Raw genomic sequence first — 16773 nt, 5'->3', positions numbered from 1 at the left:
AGAAGAAATGTTTTTTTCTTTGGTACTTAAATGTATGTAGATCCATCTCCACCCCAACCCAACCTAAAAGGAATACAGTAGTGTGGGTGGGATATATTGACATATCTTTGGAGATACAGAATTTCCCTTCTGCTACAGCACCTGGTCTGCTTATTTTTATTAATTTTTTTGATAATGGAAAAAATCAATTGGAAACAAGCTATTTCTATCATTGACACATTATTCCTCTGTAGCTGTAAGTCCTCTTGGAGAGGACCTTAAACTAAGACACTATTAAGAAAAAACACAAAAATAACTGAAATGGCAAAACATTACTTTAATACTGGATTGTTAATAAAAATCTTATAAAAATCAAGTTATTTTAGCTATATGCATGCAGTTAGCACATTAAAACAGCAAAAGCAAAGATTGACCACAAATTTTACTATTCAAATTATTTAGTCAAGTAATTATACATTTAGAATTGCTTCACAAAATAAGAAATATATACAGCCATCTGTCTTCACTAGCAAAGTTTCTGTCCTGCTGAACACTGGAAATGTAGGGAATGTGGAAGTAGGTCTAAAAGCATAAAATTAACGTTTCTGATTATAAAATCCACGGTTGAAAGAATACTGTAAGTAACCCCAGAGTTTTAAATGTTGGATAATACGGTTTAACCAGCTTGCCAGCATAAGACTCTCAGATTTTAAAAATTAGCCATTTTAAGAGCCATAAATATAAATAAGCTCAGTTTTTCTTGTGTGACAACATGGTGAAGCAATGCACAGTAACTTAGTGCAGACGAAACACACAGTGATATGTTCCCTTCCCGTGAAAAACGGAAAGAGGCACTATCTGGGAAAAGATTCCAAGTCCTGATGTGTGTGTTACTGCTGTGCCATAATCAATACCTTTAAAAATGTGCTCTAGCTTCATGAATAAGCACATGGAACTGCTACGTCGTTTTTCTGAATCCTTTTAAAATAGGATAAATATTTTCAAATGCTTCATAAATTTCACCTCTGACTTTTGCACCTAAAAGGAAAGAAGAGAATATTTAACCACTATGTTCAGAGATTCTGTAGCTACCATTATCACTAGTTCTCTAATTTTCTTAAAGCATTAACAAATTGTAAATGTGGAAATTGCCTATAATTCAAACCTGTGCACCAAATTCATAGAGCTTTTGCTCAGCTGTTAGAGCAGTTGGAGTCTTAATCTGGACTCCATAGGAGGTCCTTTGGCAGGTGATATAACAATACTTATCATTTATTTTAAATTGGGGCAATATATGAACAATTCCTAGGATGCTAGTTAAAAAGCCCTCTGGAAGAGTTTTTAACCTGCTTCCCAAAGGCCACCAGCTAGTGGAAGTCTATTCCACAAAACAGAAGCCATAACAGAAAAACATCTTGTCAATTCCATGGTAATGGAGAGCTACCACAATCGGATTATGTTGAAAGAGACAGTCCCACAGGTCCTGCAACACCCAGCCATATAGGACTTCAGACAAAGCTTGTATTCTAAATTGCACTTGGAAACTTACAGGCAGCCAAGACTGGGCCTGTAGCACAGGCATAGCATGTTTACTGCATCCAGCACCAGTTAGCACATGGCATAGCTGTATTTTGTACCAACTATATTTTCTGAGTGGTCTTTAAAGGCATACTATCCCATTTAATTGCTGCAACATGTTTACACTACAGGACAAATAAAAAATATTATTAAAAATGGTTAAACAAATGCACCCAAATAGCATATTATAAGAAAGTACAAAAAAGGCACAAACCAATGCATTAATATATTTGTATTTGTTAATTAGCTCTTTGAAATCTTTGTTGGGGACTTTTCGGTTTGCTACAGTCATTGCACAGAAATTTCAAATATGGCTTACCTGTTAAAACTACCTTTCCAGAAACAAATATGAGCAATACAATTCTTGGTTTGATCATTCTGTAGATTAAACCAGGAAACAATTCTGGTTCATAACTGAAAGAAAAGTTCAATATAAGTAAAACATAAAGCTAATGTAGACTGATCGAAGTATTTGCTCAGAAATAGAAATATATTTTTTCCTTCTGCCACACGTGGATTAAGCTGAGATGATATTAAGTCATGTCTTATGTATCCCAGGGCCTATCATTATTAGTGCTAATTCCTCAATATAAAAGTTGAGGATATAGTAGACTGCCTATAAGAATTATTGAACTATTTCTAATAATATAATGTAAGGCCAAGAACATTTTAAACAGGTTGGGCTAGTGTGAAATTCAGTTTTCACTTTTAGAGTTGTTCAATTAGCATAGTATCTTATCTATTTTCCATTACTACTCTTAAGATTTAAATTACACTAATACATATTACACCAACACATATTAACACATGATCAATTTTCTGTTCAAATAAAAAAGCTTTTTTGTTTCAGTATTGAACAATTGAGCACAGAATCTTACACAAATTTAAAATTGTTTGAAATTATCTATACATCAAAGATATATCAGAACTGCCTATGGCTGCCTCTCTTTTGCATTCAAAGAAGTACATAAATGACCCAAAACAACTATGAGACATTTTAAATAAAACTAAGAAACACAACAGAAAATATTTTCAATATGCATTTAAGATAACATAATTTTTGGCTTACCTGCTAAACTGTTGATGCGTAAGAACCAATCCCTCAAGTCTGATGGGGAATTTTACATCACAACTGCCCACCATATTTTGAATTTTAAAATCCAAGAATTTTGCAGGAAAGCCCAACTTCTGTACAACTCTAGCATACTTTCTCGCAGCCAGCCTGGACTGTTCTTCACTGGAAAAAATATAAGATGCATTGTATTTCATCAAGGAAAGTCTGAATGATATACATACAGTTTGTAAATTACATACCTATTAGCTGGCTTTTAACAGATTACCTATGTCAAATGGCAATATCTGTTGGGCCAAATGCTAATAAGTTAAATGGCTGCAGACAATTGCTGTAGTTTGCATACCTTTTAGCTCCTGTGCACACCATTTTTCCAGAGCTGAATATGAGAGCTGTGGTACGGGGCTCTCTTATTCTCATAATTACAGCAGCAAAACGCTGAAACACAAAAAAACACTTTTATAACTACGGTACAACAACAAAAATCCTTAAACATAACATTAGTTAGTAAGTTGAAGTTGCATTAATCTCCATTCTTCCCTTCAAAAAAGAAAAAAACCATCTACAGTTACAAATACAATGTAATACAATATATTAGTTCCTTTTGTTTGTTTATGGAAAACACTTGATAGCCAAAACATTGTAGTAAATTTGGTTTGAATTCAAGTAGAATAGACAGTACTTTCCGAAGACGTCTCTGTGGTCATGTAGCCGGCATGACTAAACGCTGAAGGCACACAGAACGCTGTTACCTTCCCACCAGAGGTGGTTCCTATTTTACTACTTGCATTTTTACAAGCTTTCGAATTGCTAGGTTGGCAGAAGCTGGAACAAGTAATAGGAGCTCACTCCTTTACGCAGCTCTAGAGACTCAAACTGCCGACCTTTCTGATTGACAAGCTCAGCGTCCTAGCCACTTTGCCTTCTTTTACAAGAGCGTTAACAAGATTTTCTTCCCACAATTACTACCAAAAGGGAAAGTCACAATATAGGTTGCTTGGCATGAAGTATGAACCCAGCCAGTTTTGTAAATTATGGCCAACTAGAAATGGGATCTAGTAGTTCTGTCAAATTTTACCTTTTATTTTACCAAAACTACTGTATATCACAACAAATGCTTATATATTTTGCAAAGTTTTTAGTATAAAATGGTTTGACACAACATGAATGCACAGTGGCATTGTTCTTTAAGGTTACTACTGCAGCCCCAAAAATCTTTTTCTTGGCTACATTTAAAAAGCATACTCAGAAATCTCCTTTGCAATAACTGAAGCAAGTAACATGAGCTATCAGAAGCAAAAATAGCAAAAAAACCATCATTGAATAATGTAACATTAATTGTCACCTCTCCATTATATCTTACCTTGGGATTGTATTCAGCATTTCGAGCACGAAGGGCAATGGTTTTGAGGTCAAGTTTGCAACCAAGATTTACTGTAGACACAATATTCCTGGAGATAATTCAGAGATATATTAGGTAATCTTAAAAGCTTCAAATAAGGACACTCTACAAAAACTAATTACAAGAGTAATCACGTGAGCAATAGTTACAAGCCATAATACCAGTAAAAATCTAAACTAAAAAACCTCAGAGAAATCTTAAAATGACTGAAAGAATTTTTAAATCCAACTTAATGCACTGGCATTCTGAATAAATGCCTGCAAGATACCTGTTTTCAAAGGCCTTGTCAACCATTCAACACAGCAACATATGCAATTGAAACAGCTAGTTGGCAGTATGAACTCAGAATGCAGATTGCCCAACTTGCTCTAAAAAAATATATCAATATAGAATTCCCCCTTAAAATGTACCATTGTTAAAAGTACAGGTAATCCTTGAGTTATGACCACAACTGAGCCGAACATTTATGTTGCTAAGTGAAACATTTGTTAAGTGAGTTTGTCCCATTTCTAAGACCTTTTTTTGCCACAGTTGTTGAAGTGAATTGTTGCATTTGTTAAGTTAGTCGCACGGTTGTTAAATGAATCTGGATTCCCCATTGACTTTGCTTGTCAGAAAGTCATAAGAGGAGATCACGTGACCTTGGAACACAGCAACAGTCATAAATATGAACCAGTTGCCAAGCATCTAAATGTTGATCACATGATCATGGGGATGCTACTAGGGTCGTAACTGTGAAACACATTCATGAGCCACTTTTTTCGCCGACGTTGTAACTTTGAAAGGTCACTAAATGTTAAGTCAAGGACTACCTGTACAGGATTTGCGAGCAGAGTGGAATCTGCACTTACTGCAGCTGCGGTACAATCCCAGAGCTTTCGGAAGCAGGGGTGGCAGGCGTTATGGGGGTCATGGGAGTCATGGGAGAGGTGTAGAGAGGTGTGGTTCCTGGTAAAGGGGCTGTTGTAAGAGTCTGTGAGTGGAAGAGCTGTGGGGTTTGACCAGATGCTGCTTGTGTTGGTTGTGAACTGGACTGCTGTGCTGCTGCTTGTTGCTGCTGCTGTCTCTGTTGTTCTTCCAGGATTGATAAACTGTTGGTACTCTGAGCAGGTTGAGGTGTGAGCCCAGTGCCGTAGGGCATCATAGGACTAAAAATAGGGATGCCTGGAGTCATTGCACTCTACAAAATGAACACAATTTTTAAAAGTTAAAGACTGCAACATACATGAGCTATCATAAACAAGATTAGGAATGCACAGAATTATTTACAGAATGGCTGCTGTATTCTCGATATCATACAATAGCAATAAGACTTATATACTGCTTCACAGTGCTTTACAGCTCTAAGCAGTTTTCAGTCACCACATTGCCCAACAATCTGGCTCCTCATTTTGCCCACCTCGGAAGGATGGAAGGATGAGTCAACCTTAAACTGGTGAGAATTGAACTGCTGGAAGTCGGCACAATTAGCCTGCAATATTGCATTCTAACTATTGTGCCATCATGGCTCATAAAACACAACTGCAATCCAATATATATTTATCCTAGAAGCACGTTCAATTGCACAGCAATTTGCTTCTGAATAACCATGCAGAGGATTTTGATCAAGATATAATAGAGCAAAGATGACTAGTCACCAAGCTGCTTTTGCCACCATATTTTACTTTTGGATCTTATTCTATAATTAATTCATATTCATAAGTATCACAATCAAATTTTCAACAGTGAAACATTCAAAATTTGATTTTACGCAATATGCTTTAACTAATCCTGCAATGTCTTTAAATCAAAGTTTCCAAAGTTGAAGGTAGCAAGAACACTGCCCGGGATATTCACATTACACTATTCATTTAGAATTGATGCACATATCCAATATTTTATTGGGTTCGTGAAAATGGATGGTTTTACTGCCAAATTAAGTAGTACAGTTTAAAAGTATTTTAGTGGGCCACAAAAATTGAATTGTGAAAGGGACTTTCGGGGAAGCAATGAACTGAAGGTCTAGAAAAAGTGGATCTGATGACTGCAGTAGAATGAAGAGCCAGTGAGCAAACTGGCTCTATGATAATTCCTCTCCAGACAAAGAAAGGATGTGAGGTTGCCCACAAGTGCTTCAGACAGCAACTTCTTGCAAGAAAACCCAAGACAGAAGTCTCCGGCATGCTTACAGCTCTGGAAAAACCATCTCATTCAAACTATGGTCAGCAGCTTTCAAAAGACAGTATGTTCATATACTTTCTTTCTAATTGCTTTTGGAAATTGTTAACTGTGTTTTGGTTATTAGGCACCCTTGGATCAACAAGTTTTAGCGCACCAAAATGATTTTCCTTCAATCCTTAGCAGAAGAAGCTTTAACTACAGGTTTAGAAAATTTTTGTTTAGCGGGGGAGGGAAAGACAAACAAAGAGCAAACAGATGATTAAATCTTTGATTTTAAAAAGTTACAAATGGACTAAGGCTTCAGATAATATTCAGTCTGGAATCAATTTATAAAGAATCCTTTCTGTGGGAAAATGCTCCTGTTTTGATATGTTTTTTTTAAAGAAAAAACATAAAACTTTACTTTTGAATTAGTTTTATTTTATTAAAATAATCCTTAATAAAAATTATTGGGAAAAATACAAAAAACAAAGCAGGAGAAAATGCTTTCTGTTCTGGTTCCAGTAAGGTTAGAAAGCCTTAAAATAGAGGGACAAAATCAAGAAATATATCCATATATCTCAAGCAGATAAACCTGAAGAGTTAGTCTGTCAAGCAATTACTGTTCTGTTCATGGCAGGAGTTTCAATAGTAAAAACTGTATAACAATAAACGGTTCTTACTGCCTTAATATCCATCACTGATCCCATCGAAAAGATAGCGATAAGAATTAACCCAAACTTGTTCTAACCTGCAGAGGCTGGCATGGCGAGTAGCAACCAATATAGTATTGAGATACAGAGAGGTTATAAACACAACTGTTTTAAAATTCAAGGAAAAGAAACAGCAAAGGAAGGTAAAAAAAAACCCATCCAACACTGTAGGTCTCTAAAAACTGTTTTGAAAGTTTTGTTTTTCAATAAGTTCATTAGTGTATATATATTTTTACCTGTGGGGATGCTAAACCCTGAGCGTAGGGTGGTAAACTGTTGTTTTGATCCATTGCAGTAATCAGGTGTCCAGTCAAATGAGGACTACTTCCAGAAATTAAATCCAGAAATTAAGCTTCACAACATCTACTTTAAGGAAGTTGCTTTCCTTAAAGCATCCCAAAAACTAGTTTGCAGTCTGTATTGACATATTTGATAAAACATCAAGTATGTAAAACAAAGATTCCAGACCTGAAAAAGAGAAAAAGTCTCACGTTACTGTGATCAGGTAAAATTCATAACATATATTACTCCTGTGTTGAGTAACTATTTTCCATAGATGAACTAATGTTGCTGTTTCCAGCACCACGGGAATGGAATTCAGAAATTAATTACATAAATATAGTTAAATATCAAAAAATCAATTAAAAATCTGCAATGATAAATCTTACCTTTGAAGCTTTCAATTAAATAAACAACGCATTAGTGCAATATAACATTTAAAATTACAGGAAAAAGTGCATAAGAGAGTTTGTGGCAAGCTTTTTCCCCAGAAAATGGGCAAAAAATAAATAAATTACCCACTTGACTTTGAAAACAAAGGATATACACATAGAAAAAATATTTAACTTTTTAGTTTCTTTTTCCTGTCTCAGTAATGACCTGAATTAAGGAATAATTTATAGTTACATTTTGGAAGCATAACAAGCCACAGCAAACCAGTTGCTACTTTTATATTCCATTATAACTATTAAAGAACAACAAACCAAACAAAATAGACTAAAAAAAGATGAGGTAAATTCCTAATAAAAGGAAAAACAAAACTGAGTAAATTAAAAATACCTAAATTAGTTCTGTCCTATTTTTTATTTCACACAAGAAAGTCATCTACACCTTCTCTTGAAGCAAATTTCTAGACAGAAAGGATTTTGCCTAATCCTTTCACTTATATCACTGCATACACCCATTTCCTTTGCATACATTTAGCTACAAAATGCCTCAGAAAAATCAGGACAGTCACATTTTATTTGAAAAGAAACGTTTGCATTCAAATGGATATTCACATTCAAATGGATACAGTCCTGAGCAAGAATATAAGGCAAGAATCCTCTTTAAAAAGAAGAAACCTTATCAAGGAGATAAACATATCCAAAACCAGGTAAAACAAAATATTGTTAGTTTTTACCCTGTGACAGCGTTTTAATAGCAGTGATTCTCGAACCGTGTTTCATGGAGGTGGCCTGTCGCAAACTTCATCCATTCACCAGCCTGCGTATTGCCTCTGTTGCCTCAGCTTATTGCCTGCCAAGCCAGAGTGTGTTTATCACCTCAGCTCCCACCTCCCCAGGTTCAGGACTAGTCAATGGCTTACAAAAATGGATTAGTGGCTAATAATAATAATAATAATAAATTTGGATTTATTAGCCGCTCCCTTTCCAGGTAGGACTCGGGGCGGCGTACAATGGAGCATATAACATAAAAAATATATGACAACACCCAACGTACATACATACACAACACACATACATACACGGAGGAGGAAACAAATTACATCTATAGACAGTTAAAAATCTGCTTTAAAATACCCTAATTGTAAAAACCCAATAAAATCAATATTTAAGAACAATTTAAAAAACAGTTTGGAGGAATGGGAAAATTACGATTGCGATTGAGCCAGGCCGGATAATTGAAAGAGGTGGGTCTTCAGCTGTACACGGAAGGAGCGGAGATCGGAAGTAATCCTGATGTCACGGGGGAGGTCATTCCATAGGGCTGGGCCCATCACAGAGAAGGCTCTGCTCCTGGGTGTCGCCCCCCGGCACTGTTTGGCGGACGGCACCCGGAGAAGTCCCTCTCTGTGTGAGCGAATTGGTCGTAGGGATGTGTGGGGCAGGATGCGATCCTGCATGTAACTAGGCCCTGTGCCATGGAGCGCTTTAAAGATCATAATCAAAACCTTGAAACGCACTCGGTATACCACAGGCAGCCAGTGCAGCTCGCGCAGGAGAGGTGTTACAGGGGAGTATCTAGTCCTCCCCATAATCACCCGCGCGGCCGCGTTCTGGACCAACTGTAGTCTCCGAGTGCATCTCAAGGGAAGCCCCATGTAGAGAGCATTGCAGTAATCCAGGCGAGACGTCACTAGCGCATGAGTGACTGTGCGTAGGGCATCCCGGTCCAATAAGGGGCGCAATTGGCGCATCAGGCGGACCTGATGGAACGCCCCCCTTGCCACGGCTGTTACATGGTTATCCATGGACAGCCGGGTATCCAGGAGGACGCCCAAATTGCGCACCTGTTCCATGGGGGCTAGTTGGACGCCCCCGATGGCCAGAGATGGAAGCACCTGGTTGAACCGGGAGGCCGGAAGCCACAGCCACTCCGTCTTGGAAGGGTTGAGTTTTAGTCGGTTGCCATCCATCCAGACCCGTACGGCCTCCAGACACCGGGACATCATTTCGACGGCCTCATTGGGGTGGTTCGGAGTGGAAATGTATAGCTGAGTATCATCAGCATACAGATGATATCCCACTCCAAAACCACGGATGATCTCGCCCAGCGGTTTCATATATGTGTTGAACAGGAGAGGCGAGAGCACCGATCCCTGTGGCACTCCACATGTGAGTGGCCTCTGGGTCGAACTCTGCTCCCCTGTCAACACACGTTGCGTCCGACCAGAGAGGTAGGAGCCAAACCACCGTAAAACGGTGCCTCTGACTCCCAGCCCCTCTAGCCGGTGCAACAGGATACCATGGTCGATGGTATCGAACGCCGCCGAGAGATCTAATAGGACCAGGATAGAGGAACAACCCCTATCTCTGGCCCTCCAGAGATCATCGACCAATGCGACCAAGGCCGTCTCCGTGCTGTGCCCGGGTCGGAAGCCGGACTGGCGCGGGTCTAGATAATCATTTTCCTCCAGGTGACGTGGGAACTGCTGTACTACCACACTCTCTACAACCTTCGCTAAAAAAGGAAGGTTGGAGACTGGACGATAATTGACTAGGTCCGTTGGGTCCAGGGAAGGCTTCTTGAGCAGGGGCCTCACCACCGCCTCTTTCAAGGCGGCCGGTAGAGACCCCTCACCCAACGAGGCGTTCACCAGGCCCAGGAGCCAGTCGCGCGTAACCTCCCAGGATGCCAGTACAAGCCAGGAGGGACACGGGTCCAATAAACATGTGGTGGGTCGCAGACGTCCACGCAACCTGTCCAAATCCTCGATGGCAACCGAGTCAAACTCCTCCCAAAGCGGTCCCTCAAGACTCGCAACGGGCGTCTCTACTGAACCACTGAAAGGGGTCCATCCCATCCGGATTTGAGCGACTTTGTCCTGTAGATAATTCCCAAACTCCTCTGCTCTGCCCTGTAGAGGGGCTTCCCGTGGTCTCTCAAACAAGAGGGAACGGGTCACCCGAAACAGGGCGGCAGGGCGGTTATCTGCAGACGCAATAAGAGCGGCGCAATGTTGACGTTTGGCCGCTCTTAATGCCACAAGGTACGTCTTCAAATAGGCTCGTGCCTGTGCTCGGTCAAATTCGGAGCGGGAGGATCTCCAACGACTCTCTAGGCGTCTCTTGTGGCGTTTCATCACCCTTAGCTCCTCGGTGAACCAAGGTGCCAGGGTGGTTCTTCGCCACAGGAGAGGCCGCAAAGGCGCCACCCGGTCTAGGGCCCCGGTAGCCGCACTATTCCATGCGGCTACCAGGTCCTCTACTCGGGGGCGGGTCAGGTCCACAGGAGGTGGCCCAAGTTCCGTCTGGAACCTATCCGGTTCCATCAGGCGCTTGGGGCGGAACCATCTAATACCTTCCAGTTCCGCCTCCTCGCAGCTAAAAGCTGGTTTAGTGAAAACAACAAGAGACGCTATTCACATTACCACTTCTACTAACATTTGGAAAACTTATTATAGTAAAAAGATCTCAAGACAGTTCCTGACAATGAGTCCACATGTGCTGTGTTAAGTGGCACTGTGATTTTGCACAAGCAGCTCCAAAAGAAAACTACAAAAAGGAAATAGGATGATAAGTATCTAAATGGGGCTTCATTGGAATGGGAACCTAGTCATTCCTCGATTATACAACTATCATTATTTCTTCCCAAATATGTATAATGCTTTTAAAGACAAAAATGTAGAGAGAGGGTTTGTTTTATCGGATGATTTTCAATTACAAATAAATTAAGAAACATAAGTTAACATCTGTTTACTTCAAGTAATTGATAAGAGCCTAATAGTAAAACAAGATATCAAAATATTCTTAGCAGTAACTGTTTCAAGACATGTTGTTCTGTGTTTGATCACTTCCAGAGCACCCTGAACCACTGCTGATCTGAAGGATGTATTTTTGCTACTGCTGAATTATCCCAAGAGTGATTCAGTCCAGAAAGAAGAAATAAATATAGCAGCAAAAAGGGCAAATGAATATTCAGCATGGTGTCCACTCTTTTGGCTTGCCTGGGTTGCATTAAGTCAGTGTTTCTCAACCTTGGCAACTTGAAGATGTCCGGCTGGGGAATTCTGGGAATTCTGGGAGTTGAAGTCCAGACATCTTCAAGTTGCCAAGGTTGAGAAACACTGCATTAAGTGAAGAGGAATTGTCACGGGCCACATATAAAACATATAATTAATGTATATAAATAATGTGAAAAGTTAATGATTTTGTGGAGCCACCTTACTTACTGTCCAGGGCCACATGCAGCCCATGGGTCACAGGTTGAACAGGCCTTGAACAGGAAAGTATGTGTTCTGCATAGTTTATTCTGCACAATGTAACCTCCACTTTGAGTTTATGTGACCCATACTGACAGCACACTTAAAGAATGATTTAGACGGATTAAAATTGGTTTACAGTAGCATAATAAGGATGATTCAAGGCTAGAATTAAGGTTAATAAAGAGAGATTGAAGGAGCTATGAGGACTATAAAGCAATGCAATACTACTCTTCAAAAACCTGTAAGTACACCACAGAGAAGAAAGTTAAGACATAGTCAAGAGTACTACGCACAGAATAACGGATTTAAGTTATAGGAAGACTGATTTTGACTTAGAAAATCTTCCTAGCAGTAAGAACAGTTCAACTGGAAAACTAACTGCCAGAGAAACTGCTCATTCTCTTCACTAAATGTGTTTTAATATGAGCCTAAATAACCAATGATTGGAGATTACTGAATTTGAATTCCTGCACAAATCATGAATTGGCCTATGTGGATCCATCCTACTGTAAAGATTCTCCTTTAATAAACAAGAATCAATTAACCAAGGCCTTTGGATTACTGTACATAGTTCAGTTAAATAACTCATCTGTATGTCACTCTTAGCTAGTATTCTGAAGAATTCTAGCTTACCATGACTAGTTCAGTCAGTCTCTTTGTGGTGTTCCTTTTAGCAGGTGATAAAGAATCCACGAAATCTCCTTTCATTGTATATTTAGCACAAATAGAAAAGAGGATCCTTGTCACTTTCTCCCACCAAGAACAAGTTATAAAAAAATCAAGAACATGGTTATCAAGTTGAAATTTGTTACAAAAGTAGCACAAGACCTCTCTATTTGCACACACTAAATAAACCACAAATCCTGTACACTTTGTTTAGTCATCCCCACTAGAGAAGTTACACTAATGGTCATTCCCGCTACCGTACTAGGAGGAGTAATTCATTTTAAGAATTATGATTTAACAGTGCAGTAGTGAAAATGAAAAATAAAATTTAATGCTTACTCAATTGGATGCATAGCTTCAATAATGTAAAATTATCTAGCTAAAAACATAAATCTAAACTTAAGAAATTATCTTTCCATAAGAATTTTTACCTGCAAAAATTGTAATCAGAATACATAAGGTCTAAATATCCTACCTGTCAAAAGTGAACAAAAAGATGTGACAAATAGCATATATTCCAATAAAGGAGAATATGTGTAGCTCACGCTTGAAATGATGGGTCCTTGGTGTTCTCTTGCTTGTTTTCTTGCAGAAGTTTCATTACCCAAACTAAACATCATCAGTGATAGTAAGAACTAGAGTTTGCTCTCAATTTATATTCTAGGGGCATGCCCTGTTGGTGGGAATGGTCTTGGAAGCTCTTTTGTTGGACTTTTCATTGTTATCTTGTTTGGCAGTTCCTTGATTGGGGCATTGTTTACTTCTTGATTGTTGGTCTGATGTTAATCTTGGTGTTAATCTATGCTCATCAGAGTGATGATTGACAGTGAGGAGATGTCTGGGTTTTTGTTCCCTTTTTGGCTTTTGCACGCATGTAGATGTAGTTCATGTCTATTGATGGCCAATTTGTTAAAGTGCTAGGCTTCTAAGAATTATCTAGCATTTTTGAACTTGGCTTGGTCTAGGATGGTTAGTTTCCCTGTTGAAACTATGACAATAAATCTTAACCAATCACAAGGATAAAAGATCAAAATACCTCCCCACCAGCAATCAGTACCCTGAAGAGCATAGATCAGTGATGGCGAACCTGTGGCACGAGGAGCCATTTGTCAGGGCACGCAAGGCGCTGCCCTGTCAGCTGGCCAGCGCGCATGCGTGCGCTGGCCAACTGAGTTCACCGTTTTTAAAAGCAATTTTTTCGCCCTCCCCAGGCTCCAGAGGCTTTATAGGAGCCTGGGGAGGGCGAAAAGAGCCTCCCCCGCCCCCTGGAGGCCCTCCGGAGGCTTCAGAGACCGTCTGGAGGCTTCCCTGAAGCCTTCGGAACGCTTAAAACGAGGGTCGTTTTAAATGCTCCGAAGGCGTCAGGGAAGCCTCTGGACGGTCCCTGAAGCCTTCGGAGCACTCAAAATGACCCTCCAAGCAAACCGGAAGTGACTTCCGGTTTGCTCGGAGGGTCGTTTTAAACGCTCCGAAGGTGTCAGGGAAGCCTCCGGACCGTCCCTGAAGCCTTCGGAACGCTTAAAATGACCCTCGGTGGGTCATTTTAAGCATTCCGAAGGCTTCAGGGAAGCCTCCAGATGGTCCCTGAAGCCTCCGGAGAGCCTCTGGGAGGACGGGGGAGGCTCTTTTCGCCCTCCCCAGGCTCCTATAAAGTCTCTGGAGCCTGAGGAGGGTGAAAAAAGCATGTAAAAATGGGGGGGTCGCGCCTGTTGTGCGCACATGCTCACTGGGGGGGTCGCACATTGCATTATGGGCGCAGCACGCCCACGCACGACCCCCCTGCGCTCCCCCCACTTGTGGCACGCGAGCCAAAAAAGGTTCGCCATCGCTGGCATAGATTAACACCAAGATTAACACCAGATTTACAATCAAGAAGTAATCAATACCCCAATCAAGGAACTGCCAAACAAGATAACAGTGAAGGGCTCAACCAAAGACCCTCCAAGACCATTCCCACCAACACAGATAAAGCAAGCACTGATGATGTTACTAGTCTGGATAATGAGACATCTGCAAGAAAACAACTAAGCTCAGAAAAAAAACCAAAGACTCATCAGCAAAATATTCTAAATTTGAAAGGACTTATTTCCTGTTTTGCAGTTTATGTATGGTTTTGTGTCTATAAGCAACATTAACCATAGAATGTATACATACAGAGGACTGAACTATAAACAAGAGTTGTTACACTTTGGTTACATTTTATCAATATTTGGAGGAATGCATGTACTGGTATTAATATTTAAACTAATATGTCAGTAGTATAAATGGGATTAAGAAATCTCATCTATTTCTCCTGGTTTTATCAACACAAATAAAATCAGAGGAAATATTAAACTGTCACAATTAAGTCTACAGTTCCTCTACATTTAAAACATATAAATGTATTCTCTAATTCTCTGTTTCATGAGAAAACAAAGCATGACTATGCTCATTGTGGATAACTAATCCCTTCATTTTCCACAGAATCTCTACATTGTGACCATTTCTCTGCAGTGATTTCTAAAATGCTGTAAGAGATTAACAAGAATGCCTCTAATGTATAGCAGATTGCAGAAGTGGCTAAGAGATCACAATAGAAGTGATATAAGATTTTTCTTTCCTCCCCATTACAAATAGGCGGCCACCCACCACAGACAGATCCTAGCATGAATATAATAAGCTTGAGTGGGGGTATGATGCCTATAAATACCACTACACTTTAAAGTGCATTTAGAGGAAAATTGCAAATGGGTGAGTCTCAAAGGCATCAAGCAGATCTGTCTGATGCACTGACCTTCAAAAATTATGTTACTATTATACTTTGTTTAAAACAACAATGTAAAAAAAAATCTGATTTCTTTGTTAGGTTGATCCATTTACATTTAAGTACCTGAACTAGTACAGAGCCACTGAAAACAGGTTCATGGCTACCGGGGCCATTAAGGGAAGAATTGTGAAACAGGATTCCAATGTTCCACTTAATAGAAAATTTCCCAAACATAACAGGACTGTCTCACCAAGTTTTGAATAAGCCAAATTACATACATCACCACCTAAATATGGGGTAACTTTGTGTAATGGCAAAGTCTAAAACTGAAAAACTATGCCATTCAACGGTTCGAATCCCTAGTATAGGTCTCCTGCGGGAGCAGAGGGTTGGACTAGATGACCTCCAAGGACCCTTCCAACTCTGTTACTGTTAACATTATTAAGAGCCCACACCATAGATCCGTGTTAGCCAAAGCCCTTCAACCATCTCAGGAGAGCTGAAAATCCATTCAAATTACCCGGAATGAGTTGTTCTGAGTCACACATTCATACCTACTCTACTACACCTCTTTGTTCAGCCCAGGCATATTCCTTTCACGGGCAAGCAAATCTTGCAAATCAGCCCTACATACAGAGGGATGTGATGTTTTCAGACAACCCATGCCCAGGGATCTGTCTGTGTACACAATAGCTATCCGGGGAGTTTTATTTTATTTATTTATTTACTTCGTCAAGCATGTATTAGACGACATATACATGTATAAACATGATTTTGGATACATGAAATGGATACGAATAAAAAGAAACATTTGGACAGGGACGGTAGGCACGTTGGTGTGCTTATGCACGCCCCTTACTTATAGGGATCACCAACTGCATTGTGACTCTTCAAGGTTGGCACCTTGGCAGAGGAAAAAAAGGGGGGGAAGGGAGCGGGGGAAAAAAGCCAAGCTCCCCTTCCTTAGTTTTCCCTTCGAAGCGGCGCAGCCATTCAATCTCCAAGCAACACTCAACGGACACGCTGACTCCACGTCCCGAAGTGACCGGGAGTGGGGAGCGTTAAGGGTTTGCAACCGTTTTCGGCCCAGACCTCCTCCGCTTTTGTAAAGCCCGCTAAATAAGACCCTCTCCCGGGGTCCGGGGCCGGCAGACTTGAGTCCCCCCCCGCCAGAAATAAAGGCGCAGCGCTGCCGGGCCCGGCGACTTACCGCTCCAGAAGTTCTGCCGACCTGAGCCGTGCCCCCGCGCTCGCCTCATCCGGCGGCGCACCTCTTCTACGTCATCAAGCCAGTCGCGGACATAACCTTCACAAAGCCGTTACTGCGGGCGCCACATCTCTTAAGGGCGGCAAGCGAGGGCGTGGAAGCCGCCTTCCAAAGTTGTGCCTGGAAGAAGTCCTTCCCAGCTCCCCGCCGAGTCAATACATTGATTCAGGCAAGGGGCGTGGGGGGACGGAGGGGAGGCATCGGATTAAGAAAAACGATGAAGACCTGAAAAGTGGATAAGGGGGGGGGGGAACCATCAGACCCATCCCTCGAGTTTCTAAGCG

At 40.5% G+C, this 16773-nt stretch overlaps 1 protein-coding gene across 2 annotated transcripts; it reads right to left on the bottom strand.

Annotated features, from left to right (window-relative positions):
• Positions 1-296: 296 nt before the first annotated feature.
• Positions 297-16621, bottom strand: TBP (TATA-box binding protein). 2 transcript variants are annotated; one of them, XM_081943741.1, is made up of 9 exons: positions 16433-16621; positions 8286-8401; positions 7120-7351; positions 4883-5211; positions 3993-4080; positions 2976-3067; positions 2627-2794; positions 1877-1971; positions 297-1017 (listed from the first exon to the last, which is right to left on the bottom strand). In XM_081943741.1, exons 3-9 carry the CDS (start codon positions 7171-7173, stop codon positions 938-940), a joined length of 906 nt encoding a protein of 301 aa, XP_081799867.1. In that variant the 5' UTR covers positions 7174-7351; positions 8286-8401; positions 16433-16621; the 3' UTR covers positions 297-937. The 2 variants fall into 2 exon arrangements, with proteins under 2 accessions (XP_081799867.1, XP_081799866.1); XM_081943740.1 differs by lacking the exon at positions 8286-8401.
• Positions 16622-16773: the final 152 nt, after the last annotated feature.

The sequence above is a fragment of the Natrix helvetica genome (genome assembly GCF_964273705.1).
Source record: "Natrix helvetica genome assembly, chromosome: 2".
NCBI lineage: Eukaryota > Metazoa > Chordata > Lepidosauria > Squamata > Natricidae > Natrix > Natrix helvetica.
The sequence above is the reverse complement of the archived record's forward strand: the minus strand, read 5'-3'. Positions and strand labels throughout refer to the sequence as shown.